Here is a 25,818-nt window from a genome sequence, read left to right on the forward strand (position 1 = left end):
TCATCAGTGTTGATGGATTAGAAGCACATGTTCATGAAGGAAAGCATACAATTTAAGGGGACATTTGACTGAAATCTAACTTAAAATTTAGGCTAATCATGAAGTGACTTTTGCAAAACATAATAACTTACTATTTTTTAATTCCATTGGATACACATTAACAAAATAAAAAATTTGTAATGAAAATTGATAAGAATTTGAAACTGACTAGACTCAGCAATAAGATTCTTCTGAAGAAAGATAAGGAAAGGGGCAATATGAGTGCTGAGAATTTAGGCAGGCTTTTGTATTTCTTCTGTTTTATAACTGAAAACACTAGTTAATTGACAGTAAAGTTATTTTTCTTAAATAGATGTGGCCAAGTGGAGTCACGCACGTTCTTATTCTAAGTTTGACCTGTTCAGCTATTTTTCTGTAACTCTAAACCAGTTTTGTATTCATCTCTGCTTTTTCCTACAGAGAGGACAGAGCCTCTTTTCACTGTAGACTACCCTTTGTAGGTAGGCCAAAGCAGATGGAAGCTTTTTTTAGAAAAAGGAAATGGATCTATTTCACATGAACAGTTTTATTATCACCAGTCCTAAACAAACAGTGCAACCCAGCAATGTGTCTTGCTAGCGGTGCCTTGCCTCACAAGTACCTTATTAATAATGCTGTCAAAGGCCTTCTGTAGCTTGCTGTGTGTCAAGGTAAGCTTCCTGAAGTCTCTATGCGCTTCCAGTATGGGGATGACAATTTTGTACACCTCGTTCACAGTTTCATACAATCCCCCCTTGGGAGAAAAAAAAAAAGAAAAAAAAAAGAAGAAAAGAAATGAGTCCTCATGCACTCTGAAAAGAAACTAAATCTCCATTAATGGCCTGGCTGAAGAGGGGATTTATGGGACTCATCTTAATCTGCTATGTTGCTAGTTTTAGCTTTCTAAAAACTAGTAATAGTAAATGGGTAGTTCTAAGCTGCAAACAACAAACTGGATCTAATTTGGATCTCTGATCTGTTGGGCTCTCAAGCCCAAATTCCTGTGTAAAGCACATGGTTTCTGCCTGGGGGCTAGAAGAGTTAGAAATGCAGGTCAGCAGAAAGAAATTGATTTGTTTAGCATGTATAGTTCAGGGCAATCAGAGCTGCACCTGGACAAAAGGAACCCAAATTACATCTTCAGAGATGCTAAATCATATATCCTCTTTAGCACTACAGCAATATCATGAGCTACTTGAGTATTAACATCATGACTCTTTACATGGTAAGAGTAGATTACGACGCTGGTGGTTGTATGCTGTGTAAAAGGACAGGAGTAACTCTCACATGCTTTCTAAAATCTACAGTTTAAGCAAAACCTTTTTCTTAAATGTACTATTCCATGAAAACACCAACCAAAAGGCTTGGTTTATGCTTGGGACAATCACTTTCTGCTGATGCTGCCTGTAGCCTGCACAGTAGAGGTGGATATATAGCTGAGCTAGGCTACCTGAAAAGCCTAGCTTAGCCAACCTGGCTGAGGCAGGGCTGGGTCAGACGTAAGATGTGTTTCTGCCTCTTGTTTTTTGCAGTGGGGCAGATCTGTGGAGCCTGGTTTAGCAGTAAGGCTTCATTTCCTCATGTGCAGGAAAATAAGCTATGGATCTGGCCCAGATGATAGCCCCACTCCATGTCCCCGTGTTTTTGGCCCTGGCTCACCGTGCTGAAGAGCTCTGCTGCTTGTTCCAGCAGCCCTACCAGGCCGCTTTCTGAGAAATACCTCCCAGAACATATACCATCTTCATCTGGAGACAAAACATCATCTGAAACAGCAGATTCCTCCAGCACATTGGACGAAATGTTCTAAAATACATCAGAGCAGAGAAATCAGAAACCTAGATCAATAGTCTGTCATAAAGATTGAGGCAGAAACAGTTTCAACATATTTACATGACGGGAAGAAGAATGAAATTATAGAAGTGCAGCCAGGGGATACACAGTTAAATTCCATTTAGAAGCGAACGTAACATCATAAATCTCCACAGATGGCAGGTCAGGATTTTCACTACAAGAATCCTAAACTTTGTTTCTCGCCTCAGGTTTAAAAGGCAGACTCCTGTAGGTCACAAACTGTCCCCTGCCCCGCTGGCTGCATTTCTATGGTGCTGCAATGAGCTCAATCTCCCAGGCTGCAGGGGCCACAACCAATGTGCCCTTCCCGTTGCTGGTGCCTGGGGATGGGAAATTCCAAGCTGCACCCCAGACCTCCTGGCCACCTGCTTGAAGAAGCTGAACTTTCAAGTTGTTGATTTGACTTCTGCAAGCAGAGAAGTCGGACATAGACAATATTGCTCTAAAAACTGCAATAATCGAATTCTGCTTCTTGTTTCAGTCTCTGCCGTATTACACCTCAATCCTGCGGAATTTACTCGGTTTCTTGTTAAAGTTACTGATCTTACTGTGTGTTTAAATAAAACTAGATAAAATACACAATGTCAGTCACTCTTTGAGATTCTAGACCATGAAATAACATGTCTACAGTTCTTCAGGATCCCTTTGAATAAATGACACTGGGTAGAGTCAACATTAAAAATTTTGTAATACATAGAAATACATGTAAATGAACATTAAAATATGTGTACCTACAGTATGGAACTATCATATGTAACTTTCAACAGCAGTAGAAATGCTAAGCTTCGATTTGTTAGTAATTAAAAGGAGTTAAATTAGTGTCATAATGTCTCACTTCCGCAGAAACTGGCAATGACAATCTGAGTGCAGGATAGATGCCAGCTGGCTAGCTAGCCAAGTCCTTAAAGACATCTTTATAAAATGGCAGAGACACTGAGGGCTGTTACTATTGATCAGATTTCATATAAAGAATTGGCACCACACATCACTAGCAACATGGGACTTTGCCCATTGGGTTTTGTAGATGTATTTATTTCTCCATAGGTGAAGATTACTCCAGCCATGCTGCCATCACAGTACCTAGTCTGCACATCACACCAGCTCACTGGCAAGGTCAGCACAAAGCTCAGGACAGCGTTTGCAGGAGTTAAGAATATGCCTGTACTTCAGCCAGAGGGAAAACTGCAGTACGTTTTAGCACACCCATGCCACTTCCTACTTACCAGTCTCATTGAAGATAGTGACTTCAACCAGACTTAGCCCGCCTGGCATATAGCTAGGGCAACTCATACAACCCATGCTGCAGGGGGTTTTCCCTTTCTGTAACAGCAGCCATTAAGGACTGTTTTCACAAAATGGCACATGGCCTTTGGTGGCTTTTTCTTTTTTTTTTGTAGTAAAGGGAAAAGACTGCAGAGGAGTGATTTATTTATGAAAGTAACCAAGAAAGTCACAGACACCAATTATCTCTTCTTTGCCTTTAAACCTGTAATAACTAATGTCAGGCATGTATTTGCATGTTTTATAGTCCATGCACTCTAGTAGGAGAGAGCCCTCATGACGTACTCCTGGTGCTTGCATGATCTTTTGCAAAGTGGACGTGCCTTACCCACCTTTTGTCTTGATCTACCTTTCATATTGCAGAATTTTATATGTCCCTTGTATAATAAAGACAAGAAGTAAGTTACCACATATATCATCAGCAATTATTTGGACCTCACAAGCCTAGTTTTCTTTAAGGAAAAGAAACACTTGTGTAAACTCAAGGAACTTTAGTGTGATCCCCAGCTGTTATCACCATGTTAGATATGGCTAGGGTACCCTGCAACCTAAAACCCCAAAACAGCACAGCTGAATTAGGCTACTGCTGAACGCAGGCTAATTAGTCCTGTGCCTCTGCAGGCAGACAACATACACACTAAGTCCTCGTCTGTGGTAATACAAAGTGGCTTTAAAGTCAGTCCATATGCAATTCATATTCTCTCTAAGCCTCCCTTACCACTTGCAAAGGGGATTTAGTCTAAACACAAATTAAGCTCAAAGGGAATTTCACTGAAAGTGATCCCATTCTGATTCCAAGAGATAGTTTTGATTGCACAGAGGGAAGTATACGCAGTTTTGTCTGGCACAGTATAAGGAAAAGTGTTTCTCTACTGAGAATCAGTTTTCTGGATGCTAACAGAGTCAGTGCAGAAGACCTGGGTCAACTGATTTAATCCTTTGCTGCCTCATTTTACTCATCTGTAAAAAGGAGATAACACTTCTGCACATCCAGAATAATCTTTTTTTATACGTTATCACCACCCTCAATTCCACAACTAAATGTGTATCACCAATATTAGTTAATTTCATATCTGAGCTAAATGAAGAAATGGACACAGAAAGAGTCAGTGAATGAGATCTGGAACTCCAGGTAAAGCTGAGACAGTCTGAGTAGTGTATCTCTCTTTTAACAAGGTCATCCGAACAAGATCTTCACAGGTGCTACAAAACACAAACCTGTTAGTAAAGAATGCGAGCTCTTCTCTTGAAAGGCTTTGCAAAAATGCAAAGTGTTATTATAGTTAATTATTGTTATTGAGCAAACTGAAATTCAGAATTATGCCGTCAGATAAAGAATTGTGTAATTCGGTTTCTGGTCATTAAGGCATTTTATTACCTCTCTCCTATGGAGCAACCGTTTCTTTGGCAAACATGTATTTACACAAGCATTTTGATGAGAATGATTGGTTTGTTGCTTTTAAACTTCTAAGTTTTTGCTTGCCTAGTGCCTTGTAGAATAGACTTCAGTTCTCTAAAATAACTGAAAACATACCCATTCATGGCAATGTGCATAATCTGGGGAAAATGGAAGGAGGAATTCGATTAGGGTCAAGCATGTGAGATTACAAGCATTCAAGGCAGCCTGGGAGCAGGATGACATTAGGAAGGGAATGCAGATTTCACCTATATCTAAATGATGATAGTATGTAACAAGTAGGGAGAAAAGAAGAAAATAGAAGTAATGAATGGAAGTTAGAAGTTAGGCAGTACACAAAGCTGACAAGGGATGCAAAATGTCAGAAGTATAAATCTCCAGCCAGAAGTGTAGCCAGTAAAAAGAGTATATACAGCTATCTTAAGAGTAAAGGAATTTAAGAATAACACTAGTCTGTCACCTGATTGCTAAGGTGGAATTGCAAATACTAACACCCAACATACTAAATTCAATGCAAAATGCCAAGTGGTACAATCATGGTCACATTTACTATTCTGAAGGGAAAAAAAAAACCCAGGTGGCATGGTTATTTACTATTCTGAAGGGAAAAAGCCACAGCTGGTATGGTTATATCAAGGGATGATGAATGTACCAACTACTAGCGTTAACCATTTCAAAATCACCTGGACCATAGAATGTGCTCCTCAACAGTTTAAAAGACCTAAGCGAAAGGGTATTCAGGCAGCGAATACTGAGTTGTCGTTATGTTTTAAAAAACTGGGGAAGTTCCAGAGGAGGAAATATGCTTTGGGGACCACATTTTTTAAAAAGTAAACAAGATGAGCAGATAGTGGTAGGTTTATCAGCCTGCATCCAGGACAAAGTGGTGGAAATACTGATACAAAATGTTACTGAAGAAAAAATTAAAGGTATTGTAATTAAACTGAATCCACACCAGACTATAGAAACCTGAAACTTTTAAAGAGATTACAATCTCATAAGGGTAATAATGCCCAAACAGTAGATGTTTATAAAACATCTGAGTTGATTCTCCAACACATTTCCACTAATTAGTTGGAATGATTCATAATCATTGCAGCAAACACTCTTTAAATGAACACTGGTCTTCACTGGTCTTAGAGAATAATGATAAAGGGGGCATCATCAACACATGGGAATATTTTAAGGGTTCAGCCATTTCTATTTTTAATAATGTGTGAAAAAAAGTAGTAACATCACTGAATTTGCACATGAAGTCAGTTCAGGTATGGGTAACCAAAACTGCATAATCTGATAAACTACCTATGAATATCTGCATTTCAAAATGTCTAACTCTAACAACAAAGAGTTATGCTTTCATTTAGGTGATGTAGAAAAGAAGGGTGAAAAACAAAATCTAAGAAAACTCTCTGGAAAAGATCAATGTATTATGGAGTAAAGAGCTCAACATCAAATGAACAAGTGGAGCCTTTGGAGACAGAAACTGAGAGACACTTTCCAGGCTTAAAGAACTTAATGATCATTTTTACTTGACTTTGATGTGACTGCGTATAGACTATGGTGATTGTGTCATTCATCAATCAGAAGGGTGTTGGTTAGTAACTGGAGGACAGTCAAAGGATTGGAGAACACGTCTAAAACAACTAAGTAGCTCCAATTACCTAGATAATGAGAAAGATCTGTCACAGTTGATAAGTAACAGCCCTAGCATGTGATAATACAGGGGTTCTACTTAGCAAACAAGAGATTACACTATCCAACTGCTGGAAACAGAAGCTAGAGACAGCCAGATACTAAAGTACCAGTTTTCATCAGTAAGCATAAGTCATCAGAACAACCTACCAAGAGTGGTGATGGATACTCTGCCATCATAACTTTTCCTCCCCATACATGCACTTCTACTCTGCTTAACACAAGAAGGAATTCACACACCAGAACAGGCCATCCTAGCCTTATGCTGTCACAGCTTGGGAGTCTTTTCTTACCTGAAAGCTGACACTGCCCACTGGGAGATAGTTTCGATCTTCAAGCATGCTGAGGTACTCTGCCACAAGCGCTGCAGCATGGACCAGACACATGGCTGCTTCTGTATAGCACTTCCTCTTGGTGTGCTTCTCTGCCATGTTCTGCAGCCAAGTCAGCCTCAAGTCAGGCGATGTCTGGTATCCTTTGGCAATTCTAACAACACAGGGCAGAAAGGAGGTGTGAATGATCACTTCCTCTAAAATAACAGAAAGATCGTTTATAATTCTCCACCTGGGTTGAATGGAAGGAGACATCTCTATCTTTATTCTGTATGATTCACTAAGCACAGGGCAAAAGAAATGGTTAGGCAGGGGTAGGCAGGACACACAGGGGCTATGAAGAGAGTAAAACTGCTGAACCCAAGACTCTTCAGTGTTCATCAGTCCCTGACCCCCACCCTTGCCCAAGTCTATGCCCACCTCCCAAAGGCTCTACTGCAACATGCTCACTCCCGCAGCCTGTGGCCCCTGTGACAGATCAGCTGTACTAAAGTTGGAATTTACACAAACAGAACAGCTATAGGGTTTGTCCACACCTTGTCCCTAAAATGCACAGTTCTTGTCCTCACCTCACTGCAGAATCTCCTCAGTAGCAATTCTAAATGGATTCACCTGTACATGAGATCCATGAGCATCTCTGGATCTTCCTGAAATTCCCTCATTTTCACTGTATCTGACAGGATGCTGTTCAGATTACACAGCAGCTCCTCTACCTGCAGTAATACAAAGATCAACATGCATTTCTCAGGTGTTTATTTTCCCCCTTCTAGAAAAATAACAGCATCTGCACCAGATGATGTCTTTTAGTCCCTCTTACCCAAGGAAACGTCAGGATGCTGAATTGCTACAAGATATGTTTTTCCAACTCTATTCAATGCAGAGAAGACTGCTGACATAGCAAATCTTATACACACATTGTAATTAATCAAAATGAGCTAGAATCCTTTGATCTGTTTATTTCCAAATGAAAAAAAAAAATCAAACCTATGTGCTAGTGGAATTCAGCTATAGTTAATATATGATCTGATAACAAAGCAGATGTTTTTATAAGTCTTCAGCACAAGCTGAGTTACTGTAAGAATTTTAGCAAAGCATCTGACAGTTGTCTGAAATGTTTTTCGTTATTGCTGCTGCCACCTTATGAATTGACAAAGGGAGAGAAGTTTGAATGATGCTACTTGTCTGAAAACATAATGAATCAAATTCCATCTTGGGAAACTCTTACAGGGTAAAGCTCCTGCTGGGGTCTAGAAGAAAGTTGTACACAAAGCTAAGAGATGATTCTCCTGTAATATGATTTCAGTGGAACTTCGTAAGAGTTTATTCTATGGAATTATGTCCTCCGCTTCTTCCCTGCTTATTGTTGTGTTAGAAATAAACTCATGCAATAACGCCTGCATCCTTATTTTCATTGCTTTGGAAGACCAAGATCTAGGACTTGCTCCAAGCACATTGCTATGTGAAAGCTCCTGATAAAAGCCACAGATGTCATAAAAGATTTGACCTGAATGGGAAATGGAGTTGTCTGCATATCCGCATCTTCCTCTGCATAGGCTAGGATGGTTCGTAAGGACCGTCGAAGGAATTCTTCATTAAACTCAGGTGATTTTCCAACCAGAGAGGCTAGTGACATGGTCACCTGCATCTTCACTCTTGCAAAATTCTTTCAGAAGAAAAAACAAAACCATGAAAGAATGATGGCTGCACTGCATCATGCATTTCAGTTCATGCATCTCTGTCTACTGTGTAAACCAAACCCTCTTCTTCCTGCCCACACTGCGTGCATTAAACTCACTGCTCACACGAGTGGCCTCTGGTGTATCAAAGCCAGTCCTGTTTTACCTGGTTAAGCCAAAGTTCCCTAATTCTGATATGTCTGTACTTTGGGGCGAGAATATTCCTTGGAATACATATGGTTGCTTGAGACAAGGGGAGGTCAGAAGCACCTCTTTCCCCCTCTGCACAGGCCAGTGGGTGTGTGGATCAGGCCACCCACAGAGAAGAAGGAGAGGAAGCAGGACTTGGAAAACATTCTGGAAACAAGTCTGGGAAAACATTCTGGAAACAAGTCTGGGAAGCAGAAGCCCTCTGAGGGCTTCACCTGGTGGTACACTATGCCTTGCTGATCATGGTGTATCATCAGAGGCACATTTTCCTCCTCCAGAGCCAATGCTTTTTACCTATTCAAGGCTTTTAAAGTAACAACTAGGGAAGAAAATGCTGTGCAAGTCAGACACTATTCAAAATGCAAATGCCTGTCCTTTTGTGCTAGGACATTGTGAACCTACATGCATAATATATGTATTTTGCTCCATATGTGTGGTAACAATCAGAGCCTAGTCCTGAGACCAAGGGGCCAGCGAAGAATTCCCATTAATACAAGCATACAGTAGTTCTACTGAGGTTGTAATGGCATTAGAATAAAACTAGTCTAAGTTTAAGTAGTTCTGACACAGGAGGGGAAAAAAAAATCCAAAACACGACAAAATGAAGAGTATTGTTACAATATACAATATTGTTATATTGCTTACGCATTGTATAGTCCTTGCCATCAGAGGCCTAATGCTGTTCCATTTGAAGATGCATTTACAGATGTTGCAGGAAAAAGTCACATTTTCCTCAACAAAATAATGAACAATAATTAAAGCTACTTTCCCTCTACACTTCTAGCACTTCTTCTGGCTCAAATGTGTGGAACAGCATAACATGATTATCTGCAGATGCGTTCCATTTGCTATCACAACTTCAGTTTCAGTTTCAATTGATCACAAAACCCAGTGCTGTTCTCAAAATCTTACACTGGTAGAGCTGAAGCTGTATCTCATGAGGAGATAAAGAGTGGCACAGGCTTGAGTCCGTGTAATATCTATGCTGCTGCTGCAGTGATGGAGAACTCTTTGACACAGGTCAGCACACTGTTCGACCTCCTCTTCAAACAGGAAATCTCCAAACTATAGGGAGATAGAGAAGAAAACATTCATTGCTCTTGTTTCTGGCCATTAAAACATCATTAGCTTAGCGCACAAAAATCACAGGATTCATACAAAGACCAAAGTTTGCAGAAAGTACATTTTATACGTTTTTCTTTTTATTTGGACTTCTGATTCCTGTGACACAATAGGTTCCATTTTCAAGTCTTCCTACAGGAAGAAGGGTTTGAAAATAGTCTTTGTGTTTTGAAAAGAGTGGCAGAAAGAGAAAGAATAAAAAAAATTCTCACAGTCCCATGGCTCCAGGAGCTTTTGAAAACCTCAAATATTGCAAAATTCTTAGAATCATGGAGAGTTGCTAATTTCAGAATATATCATGGTTGATGAAACATGCAAATACTTCCTTAAGCATAAGGAGCAATTAGTAGCCTTTTGCATCAATGCCCAATCCTTCCACAAAACTTCCATTGCCCAGCTTTCATGCCAGACCCTCCTTTACAGTATCTCCACAATGCACCCAGCAGACAATAAACCCAGGGTTTCTGTGCTAAGAAACTCTCACCGTAGACAGCACAGATGCACCAGTACCATATGTACTTAGATAGGACTGGCTGATAAAGGCGTGTGGGCAGAACACAGGATGTTATTTCTCATTTGCAGGCCCATTTGCCAGTTCTCAACCTTTCTTCACTCTATTATCTCACTGTTTTATGTCTAATTTATATTACAAGTCTGCTGGCACAGGGTTCTATCATTTTTATTTGTAAAATAACATGTATATACCTACAGTGTAATAGAAATAATTGGAATGATTGCTTCATAAAATACAGAACTGAGTCAGCTTAACTAGAAGATCTATTTCAATGAGAACAATTGCTTCACAAAATTCATTATTGTAATTGGAAGTTAGCTTTCAAAGATAAAGTACAATGAAAACGTAATTATGAGTTTCATAACTACTCAGATATCTACCCGGTAATTAGGCTTTGTCAGCCAATCTGCATTTAACAGCAGACAGGCATTAATTGGACAGGAGTATCCTGTTCATTATTTGCATTTTAGAATAGTTTAGGGGGAGAAAAAAAAAAACCATTTAATGGATTTTTCCTTTGTGGAACTGCTTTTCATTGTAGGAGAGTGAATCTTAAACAGATTTTAGAGAGTCCTCATGAAGCACCTAAACAATTATGACCCATTTTATAAAAATGTTGGGTCAAATTCTGTCCTCATATACATTTTGAATTTTGTTTTTTAATCAGTGATACAGAAATGAAAGAGAGATTAGTCTTAGTTTTCAGGCAGAATGCAGATGAAATCTGTCAACATCTTAGCATCTACTTAGAATTTTGGAACTTCTCTTAGAAGCAGAAACCTAGAATGATTCCCCTGATCTCTGACAGGTTAGCTTTGATTTCTCTGTTGTGCAACTGCTTGGAAACTAGTCCTGATGATATAATAATTTAAATTTGACTTTATGGAATCTGTGCAATCCCTGGCATTAAGATTCCTATTTAAAATCAGAATGTATTTGAAATATAATGGGTGGAATTTTTTACCTTTTTATTAGTAAACTTCCATATTTAAGAGTAGACTGCTAAAACCGCAAGATGATTCAGATTCAGTTATTCTATCTTGTGTGGTCAATGAAATAACCTTACAACAGGTGGAAGTCCCTTAACATCCCTATAGATAGGCATTTGTATTTACATAAGCAAAACATATTTAACAAATGCCAAAGGGAAAGTGGTAAGTGAATGCACACAGCTCTGCTCTAGAAATGCTGCTCTGATAGAATAACTTGATTGGAAGCATGAAAACAGAAGTCTGTCAAGAGCATACCTTAGCAATGAGTGCTCTGAGTGTAGCAAAGCAATGAGTCAGGTAAGTGGTGCTCTGATCACAGCCAAGAGAATTTACCAGGACCTTCAAAACTCCTCCTAAAAGATTGTCTCTGCACTCTGCTGCAAAGCTTGCCTACACATGGAGGAGATAAACAACAATAACTGCATGAGGTAATTCAGCAATGAACTGGCACATAAGAACCCCTGTCCATGAGACACATCCAGGAGTTTAGACATTGCAGTTTTTTCATTTGTTAACATCTGCTTCAGAAGAATTTCAAAACACTTTTGTAGTGATTAAGAAGACAGAGGGGAAAATATCCCAAGCATTTCTCAATATCCATGGACCCTCCAATGCATTTTCAAGCTCAACCAGCTTCTGCAGTGACTCTTGAAGCTCTGCCGACCTTCTGTCCCATCTTTCATGTACCTTGGATCAGGAAGTGAACCTGTGGTGGGCAAGCACTATCCTTCCCCTTGCCTCCTCATGCTCTCATTTCCTGGGCATATAGGCTAAATAGGCATACTGGTATGCTCTGATCAAACCCGCAACCCAAATAGGGGGGAGACTAGGTGCTACGAGTGATGTCATGCAAAAGTGATGCCCAGTACTACAAGAGTCTGGTGCCTAAATGCTTTTCCACTAACAGGTTTTCAAGAACAAAGTTTTCTCCTCACTATCTATGAATATGAATGTTGCTCTAACAGTAGTATTCCCATAGCCATGAATTTGGAGTATCTCTCCTAAACCAGGAGACCATGTCTAAGCAGAGTCAACTATCATGGTTCCACTGCTGTCAAAGGACCTGTGAAATTTTACTGCATCTGATTCCTAGAAATTAAGTAAGTTCTGCACAATACATTGCTCTAGGCGGCATATCTCTTTTCAGAAGGCCTCCATGCAGGTCGAAGATACTTTCCTGCACTGAGCACTCTGTGGGAGTCAAGGTTAAATCCTTTTGTCTCACAGGATCATACGTGCAAGTATGAGCAAAGGCCACCCAGCAGTCCAGTTCCAAATTACTAATATCTTCAGATACATTCCTAGCATAAATGAAATTTTTTCTTCCCTCATCCTCTCTGAACTCCAGGATCACAGTAAAACAGTGGAAACAGCTTTCAACAACATCTACCGAAGACAACAAGGTGGTGGATTTCCCTTTCATTCACAGTAGTGCAATGCCCTACAGTAGAAGGGGCTTGTGGCAACAGTGTAAGGCAGGCAGCAATTTCATCTTTGGATTCATTCTTCTTCATCTTTTTTTTCCCTTCAAGATTATACAAGTTTACAGAAGATCTTTAATTAAAATATTTTGCTCTGCCTAAGAAACAAAAGGAGAAATGAATCTTGCTTCCACTGGCTTCTGAGGGAGCAGGGATTGATACCAAGCCAACTCTGCCATTCCCCACCTGGATGATGTTCTCCTGCATATCAAGAATGATCAGGTTAGCTTCAGTTGCCAGGTTTCCACTGATCAGAGCTTCTTGATCTAGCTCAGCTTTTGTCCTGCAAAAAGGAGTTCTAATTAAAGCACGCAGAGAGTATCCCAACAGAAGGCCTGCTGTTTAAACAAAGCCAAAATACAAATGATACCATTCTGAACAATCCCATAAGAGGAAATAATGAAAGTAATGTTCAGAGGTGTTTCTTAAGAACTACAGAGTCAAATGAGGAGGGCTGATATTGTAGGACAGAAGTCCCAAAGGGGACACCTGAAAACTAGGCCTCTGTATAGTGCAAACAGTTGCTTCTGCTTCCTTAATAGCAATCTGTGTAATGGCTACTCTGCCCTCAATATCATGTTCAGTTGTTCAACAAGCTATGCAATAATTTCTGAATGCATTACCTGTAGCAGGACACCAAAACCCAAAATGGAATAAAAGGCATCTGATCTAACACTTCCAGAAAAAAAGTAAAAATAGCAGACTTGGGCAAAGGGGAAATTGCTTCAATGCCATAGCAGCAGTGTTTCATGTAGGCAATTTAAAACTTGATTCTTAAGACTGTTGACAACGTAAGACAGCAGGTCCAACTGCTGCGGGGTCAATACAGCAGTGCCCCAGGCCATTTAAGAGAGGACTGAAACATTTATAAAAGACAGAACATGGTGGTAAGGCAATGCATGATGCCCTCTTAGTTGAGACACAAGGGCGAGGTCTGGAACACTGCTCCTCTGCAGCTGAATGCTCTAAGCATAGGTGCAGCTCCTAACAAAACTGTATTTTCAGAGATCCCTTCTATGCCAGAAACACAAAGAGGAGGCTTTGTTCTTTTTCCCAAACTGCTCAGAAAAGGGCTGCTGCGTGGCCAGAAGCTGCTCTCTAGAGCTTGAGATTAGAGCTGCTTTGACTTGGGCCAAAGTTCCTAAGGTGCATTTCTGTGGCTGGAGCAACACCCTTACAACCACACTTCCGAGTGACTTCAAAATTTGTGGCTCTTCTGCTACATTCGCTTACTTTTTCTGCCCAGTGGAGTGTTAGCCAAAAAGACAATCAGAAAAGTAAAGAACCATCCTTTTGGGCACAATGAGATAATTCTGGGGAGGGCTAGGAAAGGAAGTCAGGGCAGTTGTATGGTTATTAATTACAACGACTCAAAGCAACGAAGAATAGAAGGCCCTGCCAGAAGGCTGGTGCTATAATCAAGCCAGGGGTCACTAAATATGAGTAAGAACTGACCAAATTAAGCAAACAGCATAGCCGTTTGAACCATTTCCAGCAACCACTCAGCCTTGCACATTAACCATGCTGACTGGATCCTCTCTGACATGTAACCACGTGTAGCTTATAACTGCAGCTACAATACCGAAGCATGCTGGACTCAAGAGGAAGCAGGCTGAGTGAGGCTGAGTGGCAACCTGTGCAAACCTGCTGTGCCATGTACTACCTGCAAACACCTTACTTACGGGACATACACACTAAAGGGATCCAAAAAGGATGAGAGCAAAGATGTTGCATACCACAGCGATGAAAGCTGGGTAAAACAGGAAGGCCTGGACAGCATGCAAAGTTTTACTTATGTAACCATAATTTTTATTTTAAGTGGTTTAACTGAACTACTGCAAAGAGGTATTGTAGAACTGCTACTTGAGGACTGTTTTATTCTGATTTCAATGAAACTGGCTGGGAGAAAGCAACCTGCTTTCAGGGAAAAATAAAAATATCCACACAGAATCTGCATCTCTTCCAAACTAGCACAAAAGGTGGAAAGATTCTTTTTTTAAAGTTTGGATAAATTCCAGATTAACAGTCTTGTGTTCAAAAATGTATGTGATAATCATAGATGAGTGCCAGTAGGCTACATCAATGTAGTTGCTGCATAGCACAACAAGTGTTCTCAGTTCAAATTCACTCATGTTGAAGGATATAGTGGTAGCTCACAGCAGCTGGACTGGTGAGACTCCACTGCCTCTACCTGACACACAGTGGCCCGTTTAGATAGTCAAAATTCAAGCAAGTATCTATGAACAAAGGACACATCTCCTTTAGGGAAAAACAACAAGCTCCACACTTAAAGAAACTAAGCACATAGCATATGAAAATGCTGTTAGTAACACAAATCATTCCTGAAAATAGTTTTCCATAAACCTAGACATTGACTTGTCTACTACCATACAGTGCTGCTAAGGTGAAATGTACTGAGACATCATAACTTAAAACCTGCAACAAGAAAAATATTCACTACAGAATCATGTTCCCCTACTCCTGCAAATAACACTTCTCAATTTTAACATAGCACATCAAACCCAGCTCAACTGATTTCATATGGCAAAACTTATACCACAGTACCGTATACAGTGAGGAGCCATAGCAACACCAAAAATAGATGTCATAGCAAGCCTCTGTGGAGTATTTGATACAACTTGTATCAATAACTAGTGTTTACTACATTGCTAATAAGAAGGAAAAAAATGTGTAAATAACTATTTAAACTTCTCATTCAAGTATTTGTGATCTCTTTGTTATGTCATACCAACAGTTGGATACTTTTGCTACATAAACATTTTCTATTTTTCTCTTTGACAGAAGAGAGAAAGGACTGAAACTGCTGACTTTGTATTAAAACATCCTAGGGGAAAGAACAAAACGTAAAAAAACCAAAGACCTTGGTTTTAATAAAAGCAATATATATTTATTAAATGACTTACTTATCTTGTCTCTCATTTGCCTGCCGCCAGTGAGTCTGCTCCTTTCTCCAGCGCAGGTTTTCATTTAGTCCCGCTGATCTGTCATTCCCTAAAAGTGCAACATATATCAGTGAGATTAAAGCAAAAGGGGACACCTGAAGTTTGATAGCTCACCGAAAGAAGGAGATACATGTCTGTAGCAGCCTGTCAGAACTAAACCCATTTAACTTTATAGCCTCAGGGCTCTAGTAAAAGGACAGGACCCCATCATTTTTTTCATCTAGGATTTTTAGAACATTAGCTTGCTTAATGTCTTCAAAGGTGAAAACACAAATTATTCCATTTATTAAATGAAACAACCTTTTTTGCTATGAATAATTTGTTCTTACTGATAGTTTTGACACCAGTTCTTGGCTCTTGATTAGACACTAACACAATTTTTCAGAACGTCTTAACACTTAGCTGGCCTCATAGTCTTCACCTGAGAAGAGCTCAGTCCCAGCCACACCTTGGATAGTTGAAAGCTAGTAATATTTTTATCCACAGCAAAACCAAGAAAGGTCTGCAAGGGAAAGGACTGTGGGTGAAAAATGTAAGGATGAAAATGGGGAGAGTGCATAAAACCCAATAAACTCATTTATGTCTACAACCTCTTGAGATCTTCTCAAAAGACATGGGGGGAGAGGGGTGTGAAGTACCAGCTGGTATTCTGCAGCGCTTCATCATTTCTCCTCTGGCTCCTTCACCTCTCAGTAAAGCCTCTTCTAACCGGGCCTTAACGTCTCGTGACTTCTGGAGTACTTGGGTGCTAACTTTATCTGAGCTTTGTTTGCCCTGAAAGTAAAGCCAAAGCAATCAGCACCAATGGACATGAGTCCAAATTACATCTTCAGAACCAGACACAACAGTAGAGATCTGCAGAGGGGGCAGAAAGCAATGAATATGGTTGACTAATATATAAAGGCTAATTAAATGTTGCAGATGAGGAAAGAGGTAGTACATGTACTGCTGATAAACACAGATATATAGCTCAGTGCTACAGAGACAGAAATTAAAGTTCAGAGAGAAGGTTCTTTGATCCATTTCAGACAGACCCTGTCAGAGAAGGGAGTCCTGATGTTCAGTCCCAGCGCTTAACTAAAGGGTCATCCTTAGTGTCCTCTCCACTACTTACAGGAGCTGTCAATATATTGCCCGCCAAAAATAGCCCTCAAATCCCCAGAAAAAGGAAAATAACAAAACAACTTAAGCCAACTTCATAGGACTTCCTCAAAGGTTTTGGCTGCATTTTGCTTGAAGGCTAGTGTCAGTTATTTTATCTGAATTAATTTGTCCATTTGTAGCATAGATTAGACAAGAGCTAATTTAACAACTATCAGTAACAAATTTCCCCTGGACAGCTGGAAGGTAAGGAAAAAAAACAATTAAACCAAAACAGGACAACAAAATCAGGCCATGTTTCACTTACCTTGTACTCAAAGCATGAGACACAAATGAAGAGGAGGTCTAAAATCCTGTTCAACTGCATGGATGGAAGGTCTGCAATCCATTTCTGTATTAGATTCTGATCAGCATTTTTCATGATCCAGAGGAAACAGATCAAAAGGTTGCGAGTAGTATCAGGACCTAAGGTGGCACTCTGTCTGTAGGGCTAGGAGCAGATAAAGTAAATGTCAGTTGAAAGAAGAAAAAGAAGAGGGAGGTCATTCAGGTGAAGTAATGTTATTTAAATTTCAGTGAAATCAAATCTCAGGACTGGACTTCAGCAAGTTTAACCTCTTCCAGGTTATACTGATTGTATTTTTTGAACGTATGTGTGTGTAATTAGTGACAGGACCAGTTGTATGCATGTGAAAGACAGAAAGAGGCACAAGGGCATTTTTTGCTAGATGCTTGTATTTTAATTTCCTTAGAATAATGCAGAAAAAGATTCTATAACTCTTCCGTCCCCTCTTGCCATGCAGTTGTGTCAGCCAAATTGTATAGAAGATAAAAACAACCATGAAGGAAGAGACAGAGAGAAAAAAAGAAGGCTCTTGGATTCAGGTGAGACTGGGAGGCAGTGAGGGAATCATAGTGGCATTTGCTGATCTGGAAATGAGACTAGGTTGGCTGTGGCAATGGAAATAGGCATGTGGGAGAAAAAGTGGAACTACCTATGGTAAAGGAGTAATTAAATGACTAGAAGAGAAGAAGAGGAGATGACAGGAGGAATATGAGGCATTCTTTGGGGCTGGAGGAAACAAGAATGCAGTTTTTCATTACTGCAGTTATTAGTGGCAAGAAAGGATAAAAGGAGAAAACAAAGAAAGAGGAAAAGAGATACCAGAAAGGACACTGGCAGACCACTGGACATACCAGGGACAGCAGAGTTATTCCAGAGCTCCTGAGGTTGAATTGATTCCCTGCAATGGCAAGGGCCACGTTTTGATTGATTGCACCTGCAGACTCTTGTTCTTCTTCTGGGTTTCCTGTGCGTCCCTTTCCGCTGCGGGCATCTGAAACTAGATTTGAAACATCCTATTAGAACTTCAGGAGCAATCCAGTTGTTGCCGCTCACTTGTCACAGTCTTCCATTGGGCTGTAATGTAACAAAACAATTGGCACCTCCATCCCTGAGACTGTTGGTCTGGCTGATGTACCAAGCAGTGAAAGAGGTGCAGCATTAGCAAGACAGATTGCAGCCATCTGCAAAGGCTGCCAAATTGTTCAAATTAACACAGGGAAAGGAGATGTGTCCAATAAGCTCCAGGTGTTCAGAAAAGCTAAATTAAAAGCAAAGGCAGTAGCAAACATGAGGTTGTCTCTTAAGTCCAAAGCTAAGCAGTGCTTCATAAGACTTGGAATCACCCAGTTCCAGTCCATTTCAGGTGAGACGATCAATGCAAAAACCATACACGGATTTGGTGATATTCTGCTAACACCTGACAGAGCCAGTATTGCCTGCTGACTAAAGAACAAGTTTAATTTCAGGCTGCTTCTATTTCCTGCTAGTTCTTGACATCACTTTCAGCGAATAAAGTCGTTTATACCTAAGTCTTGTAAAAATCTCCTCTGATTCTGAGTGTCCACTTTGTGTTTTGCAAGTCATGTTTTTCAGAGAAGCTGAGTGACCAGCCCGTTCCAGTGTGTTAGAACGAGGTAAACAGTCTCTTGTGACAGATACTCAGAAAGAAAGACACTCTAAAACCAAGCCATACTGGGACACCTGGGCTTCCTCACAATGTCTCTTTTTCATCTGTGGCATAAGGATAACACTTAGATTACAAGAATGGGGTGAGATCTGATTAGCCAATGTATAATAAATGCTTTCATCCTATTAGACTGAAAGTGCTAAATAGTACCTTTATAGTATTAAGTTTTTTGTCCAGACTTCTAAATGCAAAATATTTTCAGAACCAGTGACAAAAGTATATTCTTTGAAGATTATACCTTTTTTTCTTTATAGCCTTTATTTTATTTATGGAAGTGAAATGTGGTTTTCCAATTAGCAAAGATCTACTATCCTACAAAAAGATGTGAAATAGCTGCTTTTAGCAGTATTATATGAACACACATGTAGCAAAATGCAATAAAACAGCCTACATAATGTTGTTTTAAAAGGCTTGATAATGTAGAGCAAAGTTTATAGTTATAACAGATGACAAAAATATGTCTCCTATGGCACTACAGAGCAACAGAAAAAGATAGAAAGAATACAATCCAATCTCTTTAATTGTGATGCAACACGATGCCAGTAGCACTCTTGTTTTCTTCTCTACTGTCTGTTAAACCTATCTATATGTCAATATTTCTTGCAGATCTTGCAGGCTTTATTTGCAGGATCATAATATTTACGCTAAAGAGATAGGCAGGAGTACTTACAGATACACCTCTGGTCTATCATTTGCTCATGAAGTGAGGACAATGATGTTTTTCCTGTCTTTAAAAATCCAGTTTACTTCTAAGTAAAATAAATATTCAACCTTACTAGACTGTGTGGAATTTCTGCACTTAGCACAATCTCTTTTATGTTTGATAGATTGTTTAGACAAGTCACTCTGAGAAGCTGAAAAATACAATGGGAGAAAGGTCTTACTTGTAAAATCATGGAGTTGCGGCAGTGAATCCAAAATGATACCAACCAAAGGGAGGTAGAGAGCTGCAATTTTAATCTTCAACTCTTTTTTGGAGCAACGTGGGTCTAGATCATGGGAACTTAGCAGGCTAAGGATAGCACTGACAGCCTTTTTTTGCACCTTGCTAATCCTGTTAACACAAAACCCATCCATGAGCTCCACTAATTATTTTTAAATCAAAGATTTAAGAAACAGAGTGGAAAGAAACAAGTAAACAAACAAGTAAAAGAAACAAGTTAATACACCAATATTAATTAGATAATCTCTTCCATTCTGAGCAGAGACTCATGTTCCCTGCAAGAGATAGCTATCTTACATCTCCAAGCCACTTCACCACAATCAAAGAGCACCCACATTTTTCAAACTTCCCATAAAAATTCAGTATGGTGAAGAGACATGCTTAAAGAAAAGCATTAGATTCTCGCCAAAGTTTAGCTAAATGCTTAAGTTCAGACAAAGGAAGAGGTGTTTTAGAGAGAAGAGCAACCGAAATGTTGTGTTCTCAATTCCTGTATCTAGCCAACACTACTGCAACAAATAGTATATTTTTATTCACTGGGACCAACATACTGCAGATAAAACAATGACTGGGTTATTGCTATGTTAGAGTGACTCACTGAAAAGAGTGGGGGAAACAAGACTGCCCTGGAATAGAACTATGACCTTGCCAAGAGTAATAATGTGACTCGATCCCATTCTAAAATCTACAAATTGGGATACCCACCCCTCGCTGTCTGCATCCAGCGCTGCTGCCAATTCAGTGAAAAGTAAGCCGGTCAGAAAGTGCTGCTGACGGTATTCAGCTGAGAGGTCAAACATACCAGCGATTTTCTGGTCCTGGAAACTAGAGCAGGAGCTAGAGTTCTGCAGAAGTATATTAGAAGTGTTAAAGAATGATCACTGAAATAAAAGCTTCTTAAAGAGGCTGTAGTTACAGTCCATGTAGCAAATGGAAAATCTCTACCAGAGGAAAAGCACAGACTTTGAAAGAAGGTTGGACATTTTGGAGAAAAACACCTGTGTGTGAAATAAAAAGCATCTAGTTTCAAACGAGTTGTTTGCTAGGATGCAATCTCATCCTTTCCATTCTGTGTGAGCAACTCGTTTGACATTTTTTGAGATGTAAAATTCTACCCTGTATTCATTAGTTTGGACAGGACACCAAGTCAGAATTTTCTCCATGTTTATAACTCTTCGCATCGCTCTTATTATTGCAGAGTAGCCATCGGGCATCATACAGCAAGAAGCTGCCCGTACATTAAGAGGGACCTTGGTGTCAGAAGCTCTGCACTGTGCCTTCTTCAGCATCCATGATATCTAGCATGGAAGTAAGGTCAGGAAAGATGTGTGAACAGTGTTTCCTTTCACCCTGGAAATCCTTGGCTGAGCTTGCTGGCAGCTGGCATAATTTAGAGCAGCCTTCAAACTGCTGTAACTTATGGCTATGACTGATATACAGCCAGCTCAGGAATGGAAAGTTGCTGCTATATATGTGTTGTGAACTTCTTAGATTCTCCAATCACAGGTCTGTGCCACAGGTCATCTGGAATGTTTTTGTCCCCTGATCGGGTGAGCATAAGTCTTAGACTCTACTCCCCAGTGCAGCTACTGGGGTTTATGAGTCCAAATTTTGCTTTTAATTTATATTCTTCAATATTCTCTCCCAATATTTCTATCAGTCACCTGGGAATAGTCCCAGAAAACAAACACATGAAGCAGCAGTACACCACACTGTGGCAGCTGTCTTCCAGCATATTGGGTCAAATGAAACTCATGTCTCTGAGCAGCCCCATATTTTGGATCCACGTACTTAAGCCCACTCCCATTTTGGCCTCAAGCAGACAGGCATTGGCTGTACTATGTTTGTGTGGAATAACGTTAAAGTGTAGAGCACCCAGTTAAGTGAATTTGGCTTCTCTCCAAGAATTCCAAAAGATTTATTCACAAGGCCACATTTCTTGCTGAAAATCTAACTCTAGCTGGGCAGCCCTTCTGCAGACAGATCAAAATTACTGCATGCGTGGTCAGCTAATGTATTAAATCATCCAAGGGCCACAAAAGCCTTATTGATTTGCACAGGTTGCACTTCATAGGTTACTCCTAAAGAAGAAAAAGGGTTGATGATGTTGCTTGAAGGAAAGAATGATTAAACTGGTGTCTGCCCAGCTCTGACTTGCTAGAACTAGTTGCAAGAGCTATGCTGACTTCTTTTTTTCCCCATAAGCAGAAGAGTCCCATTTCTAGTTCTTTGGCATTCGGGATTAGCATTAAGCAAAACTACTGGGAAATCCTGACTCTAAGACCTTCATGTTTTGCTTTTAAGACCAGGAAAAACTTCAAGGAAATATTATTTGTTATCATTGACCTGTCAGAACCCTTAAGGTATGAGATGCAGCACATCTTAGCATCCAACCAATTCCTTGGCAATGACACTTGAAAAAGCTACCATGAATTTGAACTGCTCTGTTACTCAGAGTGTTTTTATACCTCCCACCATTCTTGGCTTCAATTCCATCCCTCTGCATCCAAGGGCTGTGGCAATTATGGGGCACTGCACTGAAATGCTTCATCCCAGTTCTGACCTCTGCAAGATCACCGAGGTGGAAAACAGGCAGGCCAGCACCCTTTGTCAGGCAGTCTGCCCCATGGTAAATACAAGATACCATCTAAGTAGAATGTAGAGGAGAAGAGCACAAGACTGGCAAAATAGCGTGTGGCATGCCAGCCAAAAATTTCTTTACTGAATGCATTTGTGAACTCCATACCCAGGATGATGCATGGGAGGTCCTGACATTCAGGAAGTCTAGAGCTGTGTCAGTGTCAGTGTCAGTATCAGTATCTGGGAAAAATGTGCATGTACTGGGAATGACATCCTGGGAGAAATGAGAATTGATGAGGAGGGGCATTCATAAAAATTGTGTGGAGAGGTCTACTTAGGATACCTGAGTGTTTCCACACAGAAAAATCATAAAGTTCAAATAAAAGGGAAAACACTGTCCAGAAAATACAGAGAAATCATTGGCATAGTCATAGCATCATCTGCACCACTGGGGTGGGGAGGAACCCAGAAAAAAGCATGCTGCTATTTGAAAAGGAAAGCATGACAATCCTGCTCTGAAAAACACTAAGGCTCAACAGAAATCCATCACTCCAGAATATTGAAAATTGCAGTGTTTTAGTCACTAGTTTACATAGTGGTAGCATCTACATCCACTTGGAGACCAAGAAGGTCAGCTAGAATGCAAATACACAGAAAGTTTGCTGTGCACTGCTGCATGCCATAATTCTCCAAAACAGATACTGAAATACGTATTTGTGGTTGTGTATGGATGGGATACAGGTGCGCCTGTAAGTTAGCCTTCAGAGCCATGTTCCTTTTAGACCTTGTATGTCTACCTTAACAGTAATTTTCTGTTTTCATTTTTCTAGAGGGGCACATATCTGTGTCATGTTAAGTTTAAAGTTATGTAGATGCAATTTTGCAGTAGTACTCCCTTAGTCTTTATTCTTCTGCCCCTTTTCTTTCAAGAGGGAAGTTATTCTCCCTGATCCAACTGTGGCTAATTCTAACCTAAGTATCTGAATATAGAGCAACATAAGTCTTTCTCTACATGTGTGCTTCATGTGATGTTCATGCAATATCATCTAATGGATGCCTACCTGGGAGGATAAGGAGGGGGAGGGGGATGCTGGAGCAGACACAGAGGTCATGAAGAAGAGGTTCAGATTGAGGTAATGCTCATGGCTGCAGAGAATCCTCAGGAACTCCAGTCTCATGGAAATCAGGGTGGAGAGTGAACTCAGCTTGTTTGAGAGCTAGAAAAGCAAACCAAAGAAGTGTCATCTGATGGGCGTGCACTATTTAAATTACCATGCAGTGAAATATCCTGCTTCCTGAAACAGAAATAGACAAATAGCCCAGCATGCATTAAAATGCTCACTGGTTCCCTGTACCTAACTAGCTTCCATCCATTAGCTGCTCTTTGTTTCACAGTGGTGGTGCCTCTCTGCCTCCTCTCTGGCTGAGTTACCAACTTCCCAAGAGACAATAAATTGGTTTTTTTTTTCCTCCCCAAAGAAAAACACAATATTTTTTCCCTTTTGCATAACACAAAGATTAAAACCAAACAAAACTCTGCTGAGTCTGTGGCAAACTCATAAAAAGTGCTACTAGGCAACACAGAGCATCAGTGGTCTTGTCATTTCTCTTCATATCAACAATGACATCAGTGAAGTATTGTACATACTATAAGAAACCGGGGTGGTAGCCATCTGGTGCTCTCTTACCTACCATCAGCTGACAGAGGGCCTTCCTTTGGCAGAAAAACTACAGCAGGTATATCAGGTCACAAAACAGAAGGAAAACTTTCCCCTTCAAATGCAACAAATACTTTCATAACAACATCCTGCATCATCATTTATTTTTAATTTTGGGAGGCTTGTAAAGCAAGAAGACAGACATGGTTCATTTTGACTGAATCCCCCAAGTCTAAATACATCCTCACAGCACTGGAAGAGTCAGAGACCAAAAGCTGCTCTGTATGGTCTGCAGACCCTGCTGCTAAGGGATGTTAAAAAGTAAGGGAAGAAAAGTGGCTCCATGGATGCTCTGCAGTAGTGCAAGGTATGACATTTCTAAAAGAGTCTTAACCTGCACTCAATTTTTTTCTGCAGACCACAGATCAAAAAGGTTTAGTCTCTGCATATGCAAGAGGAAACAGGAAATTTACCTGGCCCTTTAACACAGTTCAAAGGATCTTTCTTGATGGATAAATGAATCAAACAGAACAGAACAGTGGACTGGCCATAAGCCAAATGCAATACCAATCATGCACGGTGCCTACCTGATTGCAGTAATGTTTGATGAGATTAAACACAAATCCTCGGTCCATTAAAGAAAGAAGATCATACAAGAAAAACGCCAGGCTAATATTAATCTTTTCTGCTTGTTCATGTTCCTTTTAAAAAAAGGGATGAAAAGAAGAACTGCAGTTACAATGTATGAAACTTACATAAAGGTGGAAGACTTTTCAGAATCATTAAAAAATAGTGTAGGGAACAGCTCCCAAAACCACGGCATGGAACATACTGGACAAGATCGTTTCAGTTCTCCGATTTATGTAATCTTGTTAAAATTATACAGAATCACTCCTGTAAATTATTTCAACTGTTGTGGTTTTCACAGAAGAATATCACAGGATGAATGAGCAAGTTTATCTATGCAAATCTTTGGGCTGACAACAATGAAATGGAATTTGAGACCTGTTCTGAATTCCCTATGGGGTGCAATCCTGCATATGCCATTTTAAAAAAAATGGAACCTTTAACATTAGAGAATGCTGGTTTAGGTACTTAAACCATAAAATATTGTTTTAAAATATTAATAAAAATCTGCACTGGCTCTGCTGATGGAATGCCAAGTATTTTGTTTAGAAATTTTAAGTGTAAAACTGACAGTAAAAAAATACTGGTAAGATAAATCTGTGTGTTTTACCATTCAGCAGCTAAGCTCTTGCATGCTTACAATTGGCCTGATTAACAGAGATACGCAGCCCCCAAGTAAAAATCACGAAGAACTCCACGTGCCCTCTAAAATAAGGCTACAGTTACTTCAAACACACCAATTTAAATCATAAAATCTCAGTAGCATATGTAGTTCACCAAGAGGAATTTGTGGAGGTGCCTGAGGGATCTCCACACATGTAATTCTCAGAGTCCTCAGGTGGATTCACTCAAGACTGACAGAGGAGATGACTGAGAAAAATGTTGCCCCTACTCCTGTCTCTGACTAGTGAGAACAGGTGTGCAGCACCTCAGGGTGGTTACAATTTCATTTTTAATTTTTCAACCTTTTTGATGCCGTTCAGGAATATATATACATATATTTCCTGCAATGTGGAATTTACACAGCAAAACATTTTCTGCTGTGAAGAATAAATTAGTTTTCCACTACCTTACTGGGTAGGCTAAAATATGCCACACATCACTATAGAATTTCAGGGCAATCTGACATGCTCAACCATGTATTGAAACATAGATTATTACTGCTTGGATTTAAAAATCAGACATACATTACCTACTGCTGCTCTGTACAACTAACCAATGGCCCTAATTCTGCAAACACTGCAGTGGGTTGTTCACACATAATCAGGTTCTATACACTCACTCTATCAAAACTGAATTGAATTAACAGCCCATAAAAACCTGTGTA

General features: G+C 39.9%; 1 protein-coding gene across 4 annotated transcripts in view; it reads right to left on the reverse strand.

Moving 5' to 3' along the window:
- Positions 1-25,818, reverse strand: part of DOCK8 (dedicator of cytokinesis 8) — a 95,697-nt gene that overhangs the window by 7,538 nt on the left and 62,341 nt on the right. For all 4 annotated transcript variants that reach the window (XM_052777831.1, XM_052777829.1, XM_052777828.1 and 1 more), the window contains 16 exons: positions 24,452-24,565; positions 23,268-23,423; positions 20,332-20,471; positions 19,568-19,737; positions 17,848-17,993; positions 16,958-17,140; positions 16,188-16,323; positions 15,511-15,598; positions 12,773-12,869; positions 11,361-11,495; positions 9,390-9,542; positions 8,096-8,254; positions 7,204-7,304; positions 6,553-6,745; positions 1,678-1,821; positions 641-772 (listed from right to left, as the gene is read on the reverse strand). In XM_052777831.1, the coding sequence (XP_052633791.1) occupies positions 641-772; positions 1,678-1,821; positions 6,553-6,745; positions 7,204-7,304; positions 8,096-8,254; positions 9,390-9,542; positions 11,361-11,495; positions 12,773-12,869; positions 15,511-15,598; positions 16,188-16,323; positions 16,958-17,140; positions 17,848-17,993; positions 19,568-19,737; positions 20,332-20,471; positions 23,268-23,423; positions 24,452-24,565 (2,247 nt within the window). The remainder of the gene's footprint in view (positions 1-640; positions 773-1,677; positions 1,822-6,552; positions 6,746-7,203; positions 7,305-8,095; positions 8,255-9,389; positions 9,543-11,360; positions 11,496-12,772; positions 12,870-15,510; positions 15,599-16,187; positions 16,324-16,957; positions 17,141-17,847; positions 17,994-19,567; positions 19,738-20,331; positions 20,472-23,267; positions 23,424-24,451; positions 24,566-25,818) is intronic.

Source organism: Harpia harpyja, chromosome Z, assembly GCF_026419915.1.
Source record: "Harpia harpyja isolate bHarHar1 chromosome Z, bHarHar1 primary haplotype, whole genome shotgun sequence".
NCBI lineage: Eukaryota > Metazoa > Chordata > Aves > Accipitriformes > Accipitridae > Harpia > Harpia harpyja.